General features: G+C 42.9%; 1 protein-coding gene across 3 annotated transcripts in view; it reads left to right on the top strand.

The window, feature by feature from the left end:
• The window catches only part of USF3 (upstream transcription factor family member 3), a 28,732-nt gene extending 9,691 nt beyond the window's left edge, over positions 1-19,041 (top strand). For 2 of the 3 annotated variants that reach the window (XM_062005505.1, XM_062005522.1), the window contains exons 2-6: positions 5,523-5,593; positions 7,012-7,040; positions 8,802-8,884; positions 10,380-10,476; positions 11,602-19,041. In XM_062005505.1, the coding sequence (XP_061861489.1) occupies positions 5,523-5,593; positions 7,012-7,040; positions 8,802-8,884; positions 10,380-10,476; positions 11,602-18,065 (6,744 nt within the window). In that variant the 3' untranslated portion in view covers positions 18,066-19,041. Of the gene's footprint in view, positions 1-5,522; positions 5,594-7,011; positions 7,041-8,057; positions 8,148-8,801; positions 8,885-10,379; positions 10,477-11,601 lie in introns of those variants that run through there. The other variant, XM_062005515.1, reaches the window with a different exon arrangement.
• The last annotated feature ends 348 nt before the right edge of the window (positions 19,042-19,389 follow it).

Here is a 19,389-nt window from a genome sequence, read left to right as displayed (position 1 = left end):
GGAAGAAAGGGCAGTAAATGCACTTTGCTTGTGATTAAAAGCTTGGATTAAGTCCCTGGTTGAAGCCAGCTTTGTAAAACATGCATGCCAGATGGGAACAGAGAGCTCCAGCAGTCACCTTGAATGAAGAGGACACTATCTTGCAGGCAGAAAAAGAAAGGTGTTTGGATAGTTATTATCTTTGCCTTAGAATGAATTGGTCATTGCTGTAAAACATGGCTAACTACATGAGGTGTACAAAACTAGTGAGAATTGTGAAATTTTAACAACCTCACAGCATGAGCTCTCTGAAGTAATTTAAGAGGAAGAAAGATTTGGAGTACTGGTAGTTTTACACCATATGTTTAACCGCGTGTTGAAAAGGTTCTTTCTGCCTCTTACAGAAGAATGGAATAGCTTTACTAATTTGAGGAAGGTTTTGTACAGCCAGAGGTAACAGAGTGGAAGAATGATTTTCTTCTTAAAATTCATATTGAGTTTGGAAACACATTCTAAATAATGAGTGAAAGCATCAAATAAAATAATCTATACTACCTTTTTCTTTAAAAGCTAAATCTGCTGAGTGTCTGTGTTTTGAAGGAAAGATTTCATAAGTTGCTGTATAATACATATGAAGATGGATGGTAGAGAAGAAGACATTTCAAAACAATTTGATTTTGAGTTTTCTACATTACTTCTTCAGAACTGTAGAGGAAATTACATAGAATTTAAATCTCTAGAACACAAAATCATCTGTAGATAATTACTGCACTTAAAACTGATATTTCAGGTTGACGTTTTAAGTGCTGTAAAGTACATAAAGCTTGAAAGAACCATGCTGCTAATTAAAGTTAAGTGTCTGTCGTGGTCTCAGCTGGGATAGAGTTAATTTTCTTCCCAGTAGCTGCTATAGGGCTATATTTGGGGTTTAAGCTAAAGAGAGTGTTGACAACACAGGACTGTTTCAATTATTGCTGAGCAGGGCTGTCACAGCACCAAGGCCATTTCTGCTTCTCACCCTGCCCTGCCAGTGAGTGGGCTGGGGGTGGGAGGAGGCCAATATGTGCATCAGAATCTGTGAGGGAGCATGGCCAGAGCAGCTGACTTGAAGTAGCCAAAGGGCTATTCCATACCACAGAACATAATGCCCAGTATTTCAGCTGGAGGGTGTTGGCTGGGAGGGGTGGATCACTGTTCAGGCATCAGTCAGCAAGTGGTGAGCAACTGCATTGGCCATCACTTGTCTTTTTCTTAGATGCTGTTTCTCTTAATTGATATTATTATACTTTATTCTTCTTACTGTTATTATATTTTAGTTTATTTTCATTATTATACTTGTTCTTATTTTAACCCACGAGCTTTGATTTTCTGTTCCAATTCCCCTCCCCATCCAACAAGAGAGGAAGTGAGCGAGTGGCTGCCTGGGGCTTCATTACTGGCTGGGCTTGATCTATGATAATGTTGAATTGTTTCTCCTTCATCTGGCTAAAGACTTTGGAATTTACTACATTCTCTCTGCAGAAGACATTCAGCTGAGTCAAGTGAGCCTATTTTATGAGTGAACTTAAAATACATTTGCCCCAGAGCTTCTAAAGCAAATATGTCTTCTGCTTTAGAGAATCAGTGAAGGAATCTCTCTGTGAAGAAGTATTTCTTGACATGTAAGAAGAGAGACAACAAAGCACTGGTGATGCAACAGTTTAGAGGAAGAAATGGAGACAGTATAAACGTTATTCATTAGCCTCCAGAAGTCTCCACCTATAGGCAAGTGGTTTTGATCTTGTAGGTTGGTTGTTTGTTTGTTTTAATTCACAGAGACTTTTCATCAGCTGTGAAGAATACCACAACCCTGGCATTGTCACCTCTAACTGTTTTGAGGTGTATCAAGTAAAATGATGGTTTTTGTCCTTACAGTACAAGAATAGGAAAAAACCTACTTCAGTTCACCATATTTCTTCAAATACAATGTATAAGCAGAAACCCAAGAGTTGTATGCAAGTGCTGTTTAACCAAACCACTTCTTTTCAGTTAGAAAACCAGAACTTGAAATAAACTTACTGGTTGATTAGATAATTACAGCCTTGTTTTTTCTTACTGGTCCCACAAAACTGGGGAAACATTGGTTGAATGATAAACTTTGATAAGCTTGACTTAAAGAAATGCCACAGTGAAGTTAGAGCAATTTTCATTACATTCCTATGCCTTGTCTTCTGTATGAAATGGGCTGTAGATCTGATTTGTGAGGCTTATAACACTCAGTGTAGTAACATCTGGCTTTAAATGTGCAGGGAATGGCATCACTTGGAAGAAGCTTACTGACATTTTAAATAAAAAAGGGGAGGAAGGAAGAAATGAATGAGGAGTCTTTGACACATTGTAATAAAGACTCTCAGGATCAAACAAAATGATTACAAACAGTATTAATAAATTTCAGTACAAGCTTCGACTCAGGCTGTGCCTGTCTTCCCAAATGCTGTGTGCAGTGTATCGCTGAATCATTCAAGGCACCTGCTGAGGAGGAGGAATAAGTAAGATAATCTGAAAACTGTGTAGATCATTACTTTGGGATGCTTTTGGGATGATAGGGATGCTGCTATTAGGAATAAGAACTTTGCTACTGAGGGGGTACAGACCCTGGGCAGAAGAAGGTTACGTATAGGAGGAGGGAGGCCCCATGTCTCTCCATGGGAGAAGTAGGTGCTCTGTCACAGGGCAAGGGGAAGATGAGGTTATGAGTGTGAGCTGAACTGTGTGTGGGGAGAGATGGGTAGAGTGAGAACAGCTGTGTCTGTCCTGTGGAAGGGTATTTGTGGGTGAGTGGGTTTTTTTCACACTCTTTACCTTCACACAGTTGTGCTTTATCTGTAGCCTTACATTGTAGCTGGCCATAGCAATTCACTCTGTTGCTTTCTACATTAAATACACTGTAATACAGAAATACTCATTTGGCTCTGAAGTTGTACAAATTTGCAAGATTAAAAAGATATGGTTGCTGGGTGAATACATTAGTCTTTCAAAAAATGCTAGATTCACCAAAACTGAGATGTCTTCTGTCTTTTTGCTCTGATTTCCAGTGTATCTGCCATGGTCTAGTAATGCCCAATAACAGATAGTCAACTCTGTCCTTACAGATGGTGCAGAAAAGTGAAGAAACAGTGTATGTGAGTGCTACATGATGCAATCCAGCATCTTCCTTTTTTTCTAAGCGTGGTTGTGAACTTTGCTGCTACTAGAGCTATATTCACATAACTATGTGCTCCCATCCGTACCTCACAAAACAGAAACAGTACTGTATATGCTAAATTAAATTACTCTTTGCCCAGCTGAATAGCTATTTTACCTGATACACAAGCTATTTTCATAATGATGGACAGAGTAACTCTACGAGAGTGTGGGGTTACCATTTTGTTATTGTGCCTCTCGTGTTTTCTGGTTGCCTTAAAGCATGTAGATTCTGCTGAGCGGCTTTTACACAACTGAACCACCCCACTTCCCATCGTAACAAGATGTACTGGCCTCAGTCTTTCAGTATGTCATAGAATCATAGAATGGTAGGAGTTGGAAGGAACTCTTAATCAGATTTACTTGGGTTTTGTTTTAATAATCAGAACCACACACCTGCTAAACTCTCCCAGCAAAACCCTTCATCATCACTCGATACAATGAATGCAGATCACGTAAGTGAATAAGTACTACTGTCCATCACCAGCTACACACAGGAAGGAGTAAGTTATAGGTGTCTTGGGTAGAAAACTGGCTTTCCTGGCTTTCTGCAGTTGTGAATTTTCACTAATTTGAAGGACTTGAGATACCTGCTGTATCACAAGTATCACAAGGTAATTCACAAGGTACTGAATGAAAGTAGTGCACTTTCTACCATAATAAAAGACTCTGTTAGCTCTGTCAAGCTTCTTCATAATTTATGCAGAGCAGTGTCAATGAGAATGGAGAAGGCAAAGCCTGTGGAGAAATATAAATAGAAAGTGGTGCTAGAAAAGTCTTTGGTGATTATATTTCAGTTAGGCTATGTGTAATCCCCAGTGGAGCAGTGTAATGCTGTAGCTTGTCTAATTTTGTGATGGTGTGAACACTGTTGTGTAGGTGGAGTTGAATTAGTCCTAGGACTAATTAAGAGTTTCTGAAAACTTCGGACCCTTTGAGTTCCTCAAGCTGGATCTATTTGCAGGATATGTATTGCCTGTTTGCTTTACTTAATGATTTGCCAACATTTCTCACATCTTCACTGGGATAGAGAAAGTACTTCAAAAAGGGGTTAGAGTGGTCAGTAGAATCAGCCCTCGTGTTTCTTCTCAGTTAATCATTACTTTAATGAGAACACTATATTCAATTAAGCTTTTAGAGTTGCAAAGACTGGAGAACAATATTTGAGTTCCATTCAGGCACAGTAAAGATTATTTCTGTTAATGTTATGCTTACATACACACAGGCACGTGCACACACAGCCCTTTCCAAAGTGTATGCTTCAGTGCTGTGGGAGTTCAATAGATGGCTGCCTTTCTGGTTCGTAAGGATTTTTTTTTTCCCCTCTGGTTTTTGATGTCAATGTCAGTAATGGTAAGCTCTGTTTACATTAAAAACTGCGTGGTGTTGAAAGCTACATTAAAGCCACCCCCACTTCCTTACAGTACAAACAAACAAACAAAAACATACCCTAAAGATATGAAGCCTGTTGAAAGAAGCTGATGAGCTTTCCAGGAGGAGCCAGGGAGAGACGAAGCCACAGGGAGTCTGAGGGCCCATGGGAAGAGTTGCAGTAACAGGTTGGTTGGGTGAGAATGAGCAGAACCATGAACCTAAATAGAGACCTCAGCTTTATCAAAAAACAGATTTATTTTTCCCTATTGTCATCTACAGTATACTTGTTCTCTCAAAGTCATTCCCTTGTAGGTACGTCTTTTATTTATTTTACATAATATAGATACAATTCATTATTAACTTTATTTCATAACTATTTTTAAACTGAATTTTACATATCCGAGAACATAGGGTGTAATTTTGGGCCATTTTAAATTGTGCACTAATTCAATAGCAAGTAAGTTTTGTAATTTGCTGCATTAATAGCACTCTAAATTTGCATTCAATAAAACATCCTCATTGTAGCATGTATTTTGCATAGCATTCATGCTTTATTTAGAGCTGGGAATTGAATGCATATTCAGTTAGGAAGGCCTGACGAAAGAGTTCAGCTGTACTGCCTCCCTTTCAAAAATAAATCATGTGCTCTAGTTTTTCTTATTGTTTCCTTAAAGTAGTCAGGATTGTAATCAGTTTTATATTTAAAGTAAATGAGGAAACGGAAGCCAGTTCATCATAGACATCAGGGTTCACAAAGCACCCTGATAGGTAAAGTATTTCATTTTTTCTATGGTCACATGACCAACTGCCCAACACCAAGGTGATGGACTTAAGTGTGCATCATTGTATGGCCCTATTATTGTGATCAAAAGCAAAACAATGTAACAAATGTCGTGTGCTAAGAATGCAGAAGAGTGCAGGGTTGGTAATTGCTTCTTTTTCTTCAGGCACTCTCCTCCGAAACCATGCCAGAGATGACAGAGAATGAGAATGAGACACCTACTAAGAAGCAACATCGGTGAGTTTCTGTGGGAAAATGTTTTGTAGTTCTGTAGTCTGCAGTCCTGACAGTTACAAAGTTTCTAGCTATAAGTTTGGCAATAAGGGTATTGACAAGAAGTTCTGAGGGCTGACCAGGATTGATCCAAAAGTTTGGGAACTCGGGCTGCAAAACTCTCTTCCTTTCTTCCCCTGTCTGTGCTGAAGACATAGCTACCTGGGCCACCTAGGCAGCAGAGATTCTTTATTGCACAGACTACTCCAATGTATGTAAAACTCTGTCTCCACTTTGGTTAGAGTGCAGCCTGTATTATTGTGGAGACTCCTGGCAGCTATTGGGGGGAGATCACTGTACTCATTTTGACACAGTAATTTAAGTGTCTTCCTCAGCTCCCAAACGAATCTGGGTCTTACACTTCAAATCTCTGCAGGAACTGAAAATACATCTTGAGGTTGCAGAGCAGCACTGTGACCAAAACTTGTAACAAAGTGATTTGAAACTCATTACAACTTTTCCAGGTTTTTGTTCCTTTGCAGTAACATGTTGATCTAATATTGGATAGGTAGGGGAATCCTTCAGCCCGTATTTAAATACAGCATTCATCCTATGCAAGGTGGCCATGCAGGATATGACTGATGGTAAGAAAAGCTCAGAGATAATGCTGATTTGTCTTTCAGAATTTTTTTCAGTCTTCATGAATTTTGGGACTCTTTCTTACCCCACTAATAGAATACTTTGGATTCTGTATTGTTAGTACGAATCAAAAGGAAACTGGGTCTCTCTCCAGCCCTTAAATTCTTACGCATATTTAATCTTCAGGCATTATCTCTTAGCAAACATCTCTAGTTCTGACTGTCTGCAGTAGCATTACTGTCTTGTAATCATTGTCTTAAGTTCCTCTAGATGCACACTACTTTTGGTGAGTTACCAGAAATAAAGTCTTTTGAAAGTTGAGGGTTTATTTCTGGAATATTTGGTTTTTTCAGAAAACATATGCTTTGCTTTACCATACTTCTTGAAAGCATTTGGCCTACTGCATGTATACAGTACATCTGATTTATACACATAGAGTACATATTTGAGATTTATTGACTGCAGCAAAGCCATTTGAGGCATTGCATGGTGATTCTGACCTGGTTGCCATCAGTCCAGAAATCCCAGGTGAACATCTGTAAACAAAGATAACCCTCATGTGCCCAAGTTTTACCTAGACATAATTTTGAGGCAGTAAAAACAACAACTGCAGATAAATGATAATTCTGGTTTCTGACACAAAGGAAACATGCTTGATACTAGAAGGTATAATGTTAGAAGGTAGCATATCTGGAAATATCAGTTTGCATGGTAACATCTCCTGTTTCCTCGATCCAGCAGAATTTAATATTTAGTATTTTTAGCTGTAAATAATAAAAATTATATTTATTTATGTTTCACAGAAAGAAAAACCGGGAGACACATAATGCAGGTAGGAACATTGTGCTTTGTTGTTTGGTCTGGAAATAGGCACAGAGATGCTTTGAACTAGTGAAACATATTTTGCATGGACAAAGGTTCCTCTCTGAAAAGAAAACCTCACCCTATCAAACACCTTTCTGTGTCCTTGCACAGAATATCTCTAAGGAAGGACTTCTTGATTGTTTATAGTTTGCTGTTTTCCGCAGTACAACGTTACAGTAAGACACCTTAGTATGACAATATTACAGTATGACTGTGCCTCCAAGAGCTAGTAAACTTAAGAAGTCAACAATTTCAGTTGTGTTCAGTTCTCAAGGAAAATAAAATCACACAGACATCTAAACACAAATAATGCCCACCCCTTTTAAAATAGAGGTAAACATTTAAGCAAATTAGAGATGGATATCTGGTCCCAGAGCTTTAAAGGTTCCTTAGATTAGAAATATTCTTGTAGCCTGTCCCTGAGGACATTCCTGATGCCACCTGTATGCTGGCATCCCAGACGTGTGTGAATACTAACTGTATGAAAAGGCAGCAGGCAGCCTTTTTGTCCTGTCAGCGTCTAACTCCAATAGCATCTTCTGGAACTATCAGCAGAAGGATGGACTAGGGGAAAGTCTGACAGGTTTTGGCCTGGTTTATCCTAAGAAATTTATTCCACTTCTTTTATTAAACAGCACAATTATGTGGTCTTCACAAACTCCACTGGAAAAACCACTGAAGTTTCTATGTGAAGGCTATGGAATATAGTGCTTCTTGGCCTGCGCCCAGGGTGTGCCCAATTTCTTAAGAAGTATCAGGAAATAGTCTTATCACATCTACTTCTAAGACTGCCATCCTCATTCTGATTCTCAGTACTTGCCAATAGCTTTCCAAAGTCTTCATCTACTGGGCTGAACTCTGCAAGATGTGGGGACCAGCTCCCTCCAACTCAGCAGCTTGCTTAGTCCTTAGTATCTGGACAACCTGAGTAGAGCATCGAAAATATTATCAAGACAAAGGATTAGTACTTCATAACCACTGTGACCCTTTGCATCAGTGTTTAGACCTCGTGAAGAGGTAAATGATGTCACTAAAGGACTATAAATGAAGCGATTTCTGACCTTCTCCAAAATAGGTAATTCACTGGAAATACTGTTCATTCATTATTTTCTTTACTCTCAGTCATAATTAGACCTTACAGAACAGTTATACTTTGGTACATAAAAAAAGAATAACTGATAGTCCATATAACTAGAGCTTCAGCATATATTCAGTGTTGGCTGCTCCATCAGTATGCATTTGAAATTAAGACTGAAAACTGATAAAGCCTAAATTATTTCTCTTTTGGTGCTACACTTGAAATTAGTATTTAAGAGATCCAGATTTCCTGTCCAAATCTGAAAATTATTCTTTTCATTATCTTAGTTCATTTGCTTTCTGTATTGCCTGAATTTGGTCAATATGCCTTGAGAAAAGAGTTTCATAAAACTCATATGGAAAGCATTATCAAAACTTGAATTTTGAGTTTCAGTAACTCCTCTTTTCCGTGAAGGCATCCAGAACATCCCCACCTTTAAAAGATACTGCTGCTTATGTTACAGCTCTCACTTCCACTAAGTATTAATTCAATAACTGAAGTTTGCTTTAGAGGAATTTTTTTTTCCTCTCTTGAGTCACTAAAGGTTCTAATAAGTGAGAAAATAATGTATTTATGAGCCCTTACATAGTTGTTCTGCTGCTGTGCTGACTTGCCCAAGCAGATGACACAACATGTATTACTTTTGCTTAGTGGAGAGACATCGAAAGAAGAAGATTAATGCTGGGATAAACAGAATTGGAGAACTCATTCCCTGCTCTCCAGCACTTAAACAGGTAAGTGTCTGTTCAGAGATGCATACAAGTTTCCTGTAATATGCTTGTGTGTTTTCTTGTCTGTAGAAGTATAAATGCTTACTTTGCTGTTTGTGTTAGGAAGAAGGCAAACCTGTCTGAATTAATATGCTTGAAAAACCTTACTAGTTGTTTAGTATTTATTTGCAATACAATTCCTTTTTGGAAGTTCAGGGCCCCATGAAGGTAATTGTGCAGATTTTGAGCTTTTTATCTAGAGGCATTGCATATAATGGCCGGAGGAATGAAACAGGACAAGTTGGACACAGGACTGATTTTCTCAATTCATACACGCAGTATTTTTGATCAGGTTTAAGCTAGACTAAGTAGCCCACAGTGATTTGATCAGCTTGCTGATGTCTGTCTGCGTGTTCGGTGCTCATTCAGAGTGCCTGAACGTTGGTAACAACAGAAGGTAAAAATCCTGTCTCAGCTGCTGTCAGCCCTGTTGTGTTGAGCACATGGATAGCTCTTCAGCCTACAGAAGTAGGTTGGATCTGGCCCGTGTGTTGCTAGTTACATTGCACAACTCCTGCTTGTCAAGTTATTTTCTACTGACACTGTTTAATGTAGACTGTATGATCCCCAAGTGGTGAAAGCTATGGGCTAAGCAAGATCGTTTTTCAGATTATTCTCCAATCCCTTGTCAGCCCGTTGCTAGTGATCACTTAATGTCCTAAGATGTAAAGGGAATTGCATGCATGCATGTTTTTGTCATCTTTCATTTAATGGGATGAAAGCACTTCAGAAACTGAAATAATAATAGTAATTTAGGAGACTGTCCTTGTGAAAGATGAAGCAAGATAAATGATTTTAGGCTGATGCACAGAAGTGTGTTTTTCAAGACAGAGCAATCTACAGCAGAGGCTGCTCCTACAGAACAGCAGAAGAAGAAACTAAGGAAGTGAGTGAGAGTTTTTGCAGGCAGAATAAGCCAAGTTTCATAAAAGGAAAGTGGTGGAGAGCTTATGGCATATTTTCTCTTCCCATATTCTCCAGTATATTATTTTCAGTATGCATACACCTCTCTGGAAAATCGTTTCATATTTGTTTCTTTCCTAATAAAATATTTATAAGGCAGTATCCTGGAAATTTTATGCAATGTGTATGTTTATTAGTGAATGTGAATTTTAGGCTGCTCAGCAAGAAATGATGCCTGCTGTTCAGGTTCTGTGGCCTTAGTATCCAGCTTTGGGCATCAGCAAATATTAGCTCCAGCATCGAAAATGTTATCCTGTAAAAACTCCTGACATTTTAAGGTCAGTATCACTCATGAAAGCTGTGGTTCATCTGAAAAAAAACAAACCAAACCAAAAACCACACACAAAAAACCCCCAACCCAACAATATTCAGGAAATCATTCGGGTAAGCACATTTTTAAAGACAAGACCTCTTGGAGCAAGTGTTGTCTCATCATTAGTAGATCTACTAATGGTAGTCTTTTCTCCTGATTTTATGTATATATTTTCTTTTAAAGAGCAAGAACATGATCCTGGATCAGGCTTTTAAGTATATAACAGAAATGAAAAGACAGAATGATGAACTTCTGTTAAATGGAGGGAACAATGAACAGGGTAAGTACAGATGCTGCCAGAGGCTCTAGAATTTCTGCCATTCACTTGAACTGTGTGTCTGTAGTACTGACAACAAAGCCTGCATGAACAAACTTGGAAATCCCAAGACATGATGCACATACAGGGAAAAATACAGCTGCTTATGTTGAGACAAGAAGCCAAGAGAATTCCCAAGTGCGTGTTCTTGCACGTAGCTGTCAGATAATAAAGCAAATCACATAAAACACATAATCAAGGAAGGTGATCATAGAGCTTGTAGGTGATGCGACATCATCTAATAGATTCCATCCTGATTTAGTCTACTGTAGTGACGTGGATGATTTCTGACAAACATTTTTTTCATTGAAAACATAGAGTTTCCTTCATGCATAGAGTTTTTTTTCTTTTTTCTTTTCAAATGCTGTAAATAACAGCCTATTTTATAAAACTATAAAGCTCATGTAAAATCTTCTTGAATGGATGAACAAAAATACAATGATTGAGATATGACAGAAATAATCTCGGAGCTAGTGTTGCAGTTTGTGGTTTTTATTTCTGCACATAGAATGGAATTCTAAATAGCTTGTTTTCATCTTGTTGATGTAATTGGGTTTGAAAAACCTAGGTGATTTTCCTAGTTAGGTGAGCCATCTCCAAGTGCATTGCTAGTCTTTGTGGCTTTATATAAATGCTTTGTATTGAATTTTGTGTACAATTTTTAGATGTATTGAAACTTTATTGTCCTGGAAAACCATGAAATTGCAAATAAGTAAAAGCAGTTTTAGTGTTTGCAAAGTAGCAGGGAAAAGACAGAGGTAAATTCATGTGCTCATATTTCTTTCAGTGATTAAACAACCTGATTGACAGTTTCATTTGAGTTAGTCCTGACAATTTTCTTTAATAATTTGACATATCCTGCTATTGGGAACAGAATGGTCCGTGAAGTTCATTCAGTTTCCCAATCAGTAGGGAAGCTGATCAGGATAAGAGTGTTCAGTTATATTATGTTAGCCATTTGAAGAGAGTGTACATTATTAACAATTTCTTTCCATACTACATAGCATTTACACTCCAAGTCGTGTGATAACATTACCTAGTATTTGTGCTGATGCTGATGTAATAAAGAGTGCTCTCACTGTTTTGTAGCTGAAGAGATAAAAAAACTCCGGAAACAGCTGGATGAACTGCAAAAGGAAAACGGGAGATACATTGAACTACTGAAAGCAAACGATATTTGCCTGTATGATGACCCTACAATCCACTGGAAGGGAAATCTTAAAAATGCAAAGGTCTCAGTCGTTATTCCCAGTGATCAGGTTCAAAAGAACATCATTGTCTATTCAAACGGGAGTCAGCCCAATGGAAATAACCAGGGAGCATCTGTCCAGGGAATAACTTTTAATGTCGGCCATAATTTACAAAAGCAAACGGCCAATGTTGTGCCAGTCCAGAGAACTTGCAATCTAGTGACTCCTGTGACAATTTCTGGTATTTACCCCACAGAAAATAAGCCATGGTCACAAACTACGGTTTCTCCTCTGACATCCACACAGACAGCTCCTGCAGGGAACGTTCTTGAGCTTTCCACACCAGAGAATGAGCAAGGCGTGCTCACCGCAGCTACTGCCAGCTCACAGAGCGCTTCTTGGTCCAGGACAGAGGAGGAACTGCAGTGTTCTTCAAGCAGCACACCACAGAATGATCAAAATCTCCCCAAGAGTAAAAATGACGAGGAGGGCACTAAATTAACAAAGAAACCACTCCTGCAGGTAGTCAGCCTTCCTTCCAGCGCCTCCACGGAAGTCTCTCAAGTCCAACAGGTGAACGTAACGTGCTCAAATACACACAATTCTAGGAGCAACCTTCAGGAAGGCTGTGTCATTTCAACAACAGGCACGGCTTGTGCACCATCTGTGAGACTGTCTGCTGCAGATAGTTTTTCCTCCGTAAATGTCCTCAAAAGTGCAGACTTAGTAAGTAGCGCTGGAACGCCTGTATCTTCTGCAGCGGAAGGAGTTAAGGCTGTGACTGCAATAAGCACTCTGCCTGCCAGTCCCCTAGAGAACTGCTGGTCTTTTTCAGGCTCTTCAGGTGTTGGCACTGCAGACTTGAAAAACATGAGCAGCCTTACACGGATGCCTTCAGCTGGAAACACGCAGACCACGTGGACAACTTTGCAGCTGGCGGGAAATACCGTTCAGCCACTAAGCCAAACACCATCTGGCATAATGACTACGCTGTTAAATGAGACGGTTAATGGTGCTGGTAGTGTATCTTCTGCTCACAGCAGACCTTTGACCACGAGTATCAGTTTGAATACTTCTCTGCCTGGAGATGGCCAGGCAGCTGAACAGATTGTAGTTACCTTGCCCTCTGGCCCACCCGTACCTATGCAGCCATTAATCAGTCAGCCACAGGTTAAAACTCAGGCTGCAGGAAATATCCTTCCGTTAAATTCAGCTATGCAGGTGATTCAGATGGCTCAGCCAGTCGCATCAGCTGTTACAGGAGCACCAGCTAACCAGAATGTCATCATTCTCCAGCCTCCAAACCCTGCTCCCTGCCCGCCAATTGTGAGAGCAGAAGTTCCCAGCCAAAACGTTAGTCAGCAGATTGTAATTATACAGGCTGCTAATCAGAATCCACTTCCCCTCCTTTCTGCTCAGCCTTCTGCTTCCGTGAGAGTTCCTGTGAATGGGCCGACTGCGATCGTAAACACTAGCAGCTCCGTACAAAATGCTTCTGTCCCACAGACTTTTGGAGGGAAACACCTTGTCCATATATTACCAAGACCATCCTCTTTGCCATCTTCCAGCTCTACGCAGACATTTTCAGTTACAATGTCAAATCAACAGCATCCTCAAACCATCTCATTAAACGGGCAGCTTTTTGCATTGCAGCCTGTGATGTCTTCATCTGGAGCTTCAAATCAAGCCCCTATGCAAATTATTCAACCCACCACCAGCGAAGATCCAAATACCAATGTTGCCCTCAATACCTTTGGTGCTTTAGCTAACCTCAATCAAAGCATATCGCAAATGGCCGGGCAGAGCTGCTTACACTTGTCTCTCAGCCACCCTACCAATCCCACAACCGTCAGTAACCAGATTGCCACCGTGAACTGCGTCTCGTTACCAGCTTCTGTGGCATCTTCAGCACCTGCAGAGGTTTCAGTATTAACCACTGGCAGCAACTCAATAAATGCTTCCCCCAAAAAAGCAGCGTCTGGCTTGCCAGCCAACACAAAAGCAAAAAGGACAAACAAAAAGCCGAGTACAAAGAAACACTCAGCAGTCATCAGTAAAGCGTCCTGCCCAGCAGTTCCTTGCAAAGATGCAGGGAAGGTGAACTGCGCTCCTATGGAGATGGTGGCGAAGCATCCAAATGGCGAGGGGCTGCTTGAGAGTGCCCCGGCAGCACCGCAAGCTTTAACGGCGTCGCAGGCAAGCGCTGTGGCGGCATCGAGCAGTGTCAGCGGTCCTGACTGTCGTTCTAAAGAGGCTGCGAGCTCTGAGCAGCCAGCCAAAGCCTGTTCTGTCCCCAGGACGAGCTCAGCAGAGGCACCCACTTCCTCGCTGCTGGCATCTGGGCTGTCAGAGCAGCCACCGCTCGTCCCGCCGGCTGCTAAAGATGCTGCTCCTCGCCAGCAGGCCCATGGATGTCAGAACCGTCCAGCAACTGGTTCTACCTTGCCAGAATCTCCCAAGCCCTGTGAACCCCCCAGCACCTTAACGTCCTCTCGTATTGAAGCACACGTGGCAAGTACTCAAGCTGCAGCCCAGAGCAGCACAGCAGGTCATACTTCCAAAGCAGGAACGATTTCGGAGCCCTGCAATGTTGCGCAGGACTCCCCAGTGGTAATGCAAGATGCAGAGCTGTTAGAAGGACAAGGCCTAACCAAAATGCTGTCTGATCTCACGAAAGAAAGAACAGCTGTGGATAAAACCTCTTCATTTAGCGTTCAGGGGGAGCATTCAAATTTTCCCATGGAAAACTCTAAATCAGCAGACTCAAGTGTTGATTTGCCCGAGAAGCCGGAACTCCTGCTAATGAACGCGGAAGGTGATACTCTCTCCCAGCATCACTCCTGCATCTCCGATCAGGAAGTGGTCGGTGCTTCCCTTATTGCTAGTAGGCAGGCAGACTCCCCAATGTCAACCAGCTCTGGCAGCAGTCGAGGATTCTCAGTTGCGTCTATGTTGCCAGATACCACCAGAGAAGACGTGACTAGCAGCACCTCAACCAGCACCTGTAACAGCTGCCCGTTTTCAGAGCAGACTGACATTGTAGCTCTTGCAGCAAGAGCTATTTTTGACCAGGAAAATCTTGAGAAAGGTGGAGGAGGAATACAGGTTAACCGGAGGGATGCTCTCCCTAAGTCAAGAGAGGTTGCACCTTTGGAGAGAGAGCAACAGCCTTTTAAACCTCAGCCAGCAAAAGAAAACAATGCGGGACCATTGGAAGTGGCACCAAACAAATTCAGCACTCCAGATGCAGTCCAGACAAGTGTCGACAGACAGGCTGACAAGCCAAGCTGCTCTGTAGGAGGTGTGGAAACACCAAACACTTCTTTGCAGATTTCCACTTCCCAGTCACCGAGCATAACTAGTTTAAGTGTGAATAATTTAATACACCAGAGCCGCATTGTCCACCCCCTCGTGAGTTGCTCGAATTTATCCCAGTCTTCAGAGCCAACAAGTGTCCCTGCAACTGTGAGCCTCTCCCTTCCATCTAGCACATATATCAATCAGTCTCCAGGACCTGCTATGATGAGTGAATATGCTCAGGAACAACTGAATGCCATCAGGGCAAGCACCATGCAGGCTCCCCAGCTGCAGGAGCCGCACTTAAAGCAGCCAAATAACGAAGGTCGCAAGGACTCCGCCAAGCGGGCTGTTCAAGATGACCTTCTGCTTTCTACGGCAAAGAGGCAAAAGCAGTGCCAGACAACACCCATAAGGCTTGAAGGGATGGCGCTGATGAACCGAACGCCAGAGAGTATTGCTGACCAAACACAGATGCTCGTCAGCCAGATTCCTCCCAATTCATCCAATTCGGTGGCATCAGTGAGCAATCAAGGACACACCGATGGCCTGAACAGGTTATTCCCATCCAACAGCAACTTTGTCACACCGGCTTTGAGGCAAACTGAAGTTCAGTGCAGTTCTCAGCCAGCAATTTCAGAGCAGCAAGGCCAGGCGGGGCAGCACTTGCAGCCGATTCAACATGTTCCTGCTCAAGGCTTATCACACCTTCACAGTAATCATCCGTACCTAAAGCAACAGCAGGCTGGGCAGTTAAGAGAAAGGCACCACTTGTATCAGCTGCAGCACCACGTCGCTCACGGAGAAAACTCAGTCCACTCTCAGCCCCATGGTGTCCACCAACAGCGAACAATACAGCAGGAGGTGCAGATGCAAAAGAAACGAAATCTCATCCAGGGAACGCAAGCCACGCAACTTTCTCTGCAGCAAAAACACCACGGAAGTGATCAAACGCGGCAAAAAGGTGGCCAGCCACATCCTCACCACCAGCAAATGCAGCAGCAGATGCAGCAGCACTTTGGAGCTTCCCAGCCTGAAAAGAACTGTGAAAACCCCACAACGAGCAGAAACCATCATAACCACCCTCAGAGCCATATAAATCAGGATCTCATGCATCAACAGCAGCAAGATGTTAGCAGCAGGCAGCAAGGTTCAGCTTCTGAACACGTGTCGGGACACAGTCAGATGCAGAGACTTATGACCTCAAGGGGCTTAGAGCAGCAAATGGTGTCTCAGGCAAGTATCGTTACCAGACCATCAGATATGACGTGCACCCCTCACAGGCAGGAAAGAAACCGAGTTTCCAGCTACTCTGCTGAGGCTCTCATTGGGAAGACACCCTCTAACTCAGAACAGAGAATAGGAATATCTCTTCAAGGCCCGAGGGTTCCTGAGCAGCTTGAAATGAGAAGCTATCTCGATGTTTCTAGAAATAAAGGATTGGCGATTCATAACATGCAGGGCCGCCTGTCTGTCGACCATACAGTTGGCTCAGACGTGCAGCGGCTTTCTGACTGTCAGACATTTAAGCCAGGTGGACCCAGTCAACAACCAGCGGGCAACTTCGACGTACAGGCTTCGAGAAACAGCGAAATTGGTAACTCTGTGTCATCCCTCAGGGGCATGCAGACGCAAGCGTTTCGAATCGGTCAAAACACTGGGCCGTCCATAGAGAGACAGAAGAGGCTGCCCTACCAGCCGGTACAGGGAATTCCAACGGGAAACACCCTGCCGTCAAGGGAAAATGAAAACACGTGCCACCAAAGTTTTATGCAGAGTTTACTTGCCCCTCACCTTGGAGATCAAGTTAGTGGAAGCCAAAGAGCAATCCCGGAGCATCAAAGGAACGCACAGTGCGGCGGCGGCGCCTCCTCCACAATTGAGTACAGCTGTCCCCCGGCACGAGAGAGCGTCCACATCCGAAGAGATGGCGATGGCCAGAGTAGGGAGAGCTGTGACATGTCTATTGGTGCAATTAACACGAGGAACAGCTCTTTGAGTATTCCTTTTTCCAGTTCGTCTTCCTCGGGAGACATCCAGGGTCGCAATACGAGCCCCAACGTCTCTGTGCAGAAGTCCAACCCCATGAGGATGACGGACAGTCACGGGACTAAGAGCCACATGAATACGCCCGTTTCTAGCAACATGCATGGCGTTGTGAGGCCGGCTCACCCTCACCCTGCGGTTTCCCACGGAAACGGCGAGCAAGGACAGCCTTCCGTCCGTCAGCCAAATTCTTCAGTTACTCAGCGGTCGAGGCACCCTCTGCAAGATAACGGAGGTTCTAAAATACGTCAGCCTGAAAGGAATCGATCCGGAAATCAGAGACACGGAAACGTTTTTGACCCCAGCCTTCCCCACTTGCCCTTGTCCACCGGCAGCAGCATGATCCTCGGGCGCCAGCAGTCCGCCATAGAAAAAAGAGGGAGCATCGTCCGGTTTATGTCTGACGGCCCTCAGGTGTCTAACGACAACGCAGCCCCCGACCAACACGCCCTCTCTCAGAACTTCGGATTCCCTTTTATTCCAGAGGGCGGCATGAATCCGCCGATAAACGCCAATGCCTCTTTCATCCCACCAGTCACTCAGCCTAGTGCCACTCGAACACCAGCTCTGATCCCGGTCGACCCTCAGAATACGCTGCCGTCCTTCTACCCACCTTACTCTCCCGCCCACCCTACCCTTTCCAATGACATTTCTATCCCCTACTTTCCCAACCAGATGTTTCCCAACCCGAGCGCGGATAAACCGAGTAGCGGAAGTCTGAATAATCGCTTCGGATCCATTTTGTCTCCACCCAGGCCCGTCGGTTTCGCTCAGCCGAGTTTCCCTCTGCTCCCGGATATGCCACCGATGCACATGACCAACACATCGCACTTATCCAACTTCAACTTAACCTCTTTGTTCCCAGAAATAGCCACAGCTCTTCCTCCGGATGGTTCGGCGATGTCGCCTTTGCTTTCCATTGCAAACACCTCTGCCTCAGATTCTTCCAAGCAGTCCTCAAACCGACCTGCCCACAATATAAGCCATATATTAGGTCACGACTGCAGCTCAGCTGTATGAAAACTGGTAGACTGACCTCTAGTCTGATGCATTGTTTATATATTTAAGAAGAAGCAAGTGGATCTCACTGGCACCCCTGAAGAGACCATTCCTAGCGTCACTGTTTGTTTGCCTAAATGTATGTATATGGGTACTTTCTGTATTTATATACACACTCTTATTTCCATCCACCTTACTAACTTTAAAGCACCAGTGCCTATAGCAATGCGTACTTACTAATAAGCAGTAAGGATGCAACATTGAGAGCTGTGCAAATATTGGTTGTTGATTTTCCAACAATCGAGTTCGATGTCCGATTGTTCCAGGGTAGGGGCCACCCTCCGTAATACGAGGATGTAAAGAAAGGGGTGAGGGCACCTGTAATGGGAAACCAACGCTACAGGTTTCATTTTGTTTCTGATGCGTTTACCTGAAAATACAGACGAACTTCAAGTGGCTTGGGTTTCTCCTTTTCCTCAGAAAAAATGTCTTCAGGAGCCTCAGCACCAGCCAAGTCTGTGTTAACCTCGCGTTAATTAGTAAAGGTATTTGATGTGAGGCTTGTGTCCGTTTGAAGCTTGTCACATGCATTTGACTTTAGGCTGACTTTACCTGGCAAAAATTACTTTGTGTTTCCACGGTCAGCAATTTAAAATATTGGTTTAGAAAATTCAGAGTTCTTTAACCCGTGAGTTTCTGTTCCTGAAAAGATTTTCGTTTGGATCTGTTTTAACACTGGCTTCAGTTACTGCTTAACTTGGTCAACGGTATTCATTTACCTTACGACTCCTTCCAGTGAAGCCAGCAGAGACAACAGTCCTATTTGTTGCCATTTCATTGTTCATATGCTGCAAATTACCTCAGGGTAGGTTTTGTACCTTGTTTAGCACCTTCTTAATGTCTTTTGTTTTTTTTTTTTCCCTCCCTCTCTCTTTTTCTTTGGCCTAAGCTCAAACACCAGCTTTCTGGTTTCTGTGAGTGAGGAGCTCTTTGTTGTATGGGGTAGCATGCGGGGGGGGGGGGGGGGGGGGGGGGGGGGAGGGAGGAGGACTGAGCCTGTGGCATCCCCACAAAAACAGGAAGGGGTCCCTGTGGGCACTGTTTCTACTGACCGTTGGGCATGAGTAAATATCAGTACTTTGCACTTGAATGCACCTTCTGTCAAAACCCATATGATTGTGGATGTGTCCAGAGGGAACCACTGCACAGCAGGAGGAGCCCAGGAGGAAGGGGGACACGTTTGTGTGTGTGTGTGAGGGGCCGAGTGTGAACGGGAGCGCGCTGGCTGAGCCTCCAGTGCTGTTACAAGTCTCTGTCCTGTTTCTTTTAAAGGAAAGGGAAGAAC

The sequence above is a fragment of the Colius striatus genome, chromosome 1 (genome assembly GCF_028858725.1).
Source record: "Colius striatus isolate bColStr4 chromosome 1, bColStr4.1.hap1, whole genome shotgun sequence".
Taxonomy (NCBI): domain Eukaryota; kingdom Metazoa; phylum Chordata; class Aves; order Coliiformes; family Coliidae; genus Colius; species Colius striatus.
The sequence above is the reverse complement of the archived record's forward strand: the minus strand, read 5'-3'. Positions and strand labels throughout refer to the sequence as shown.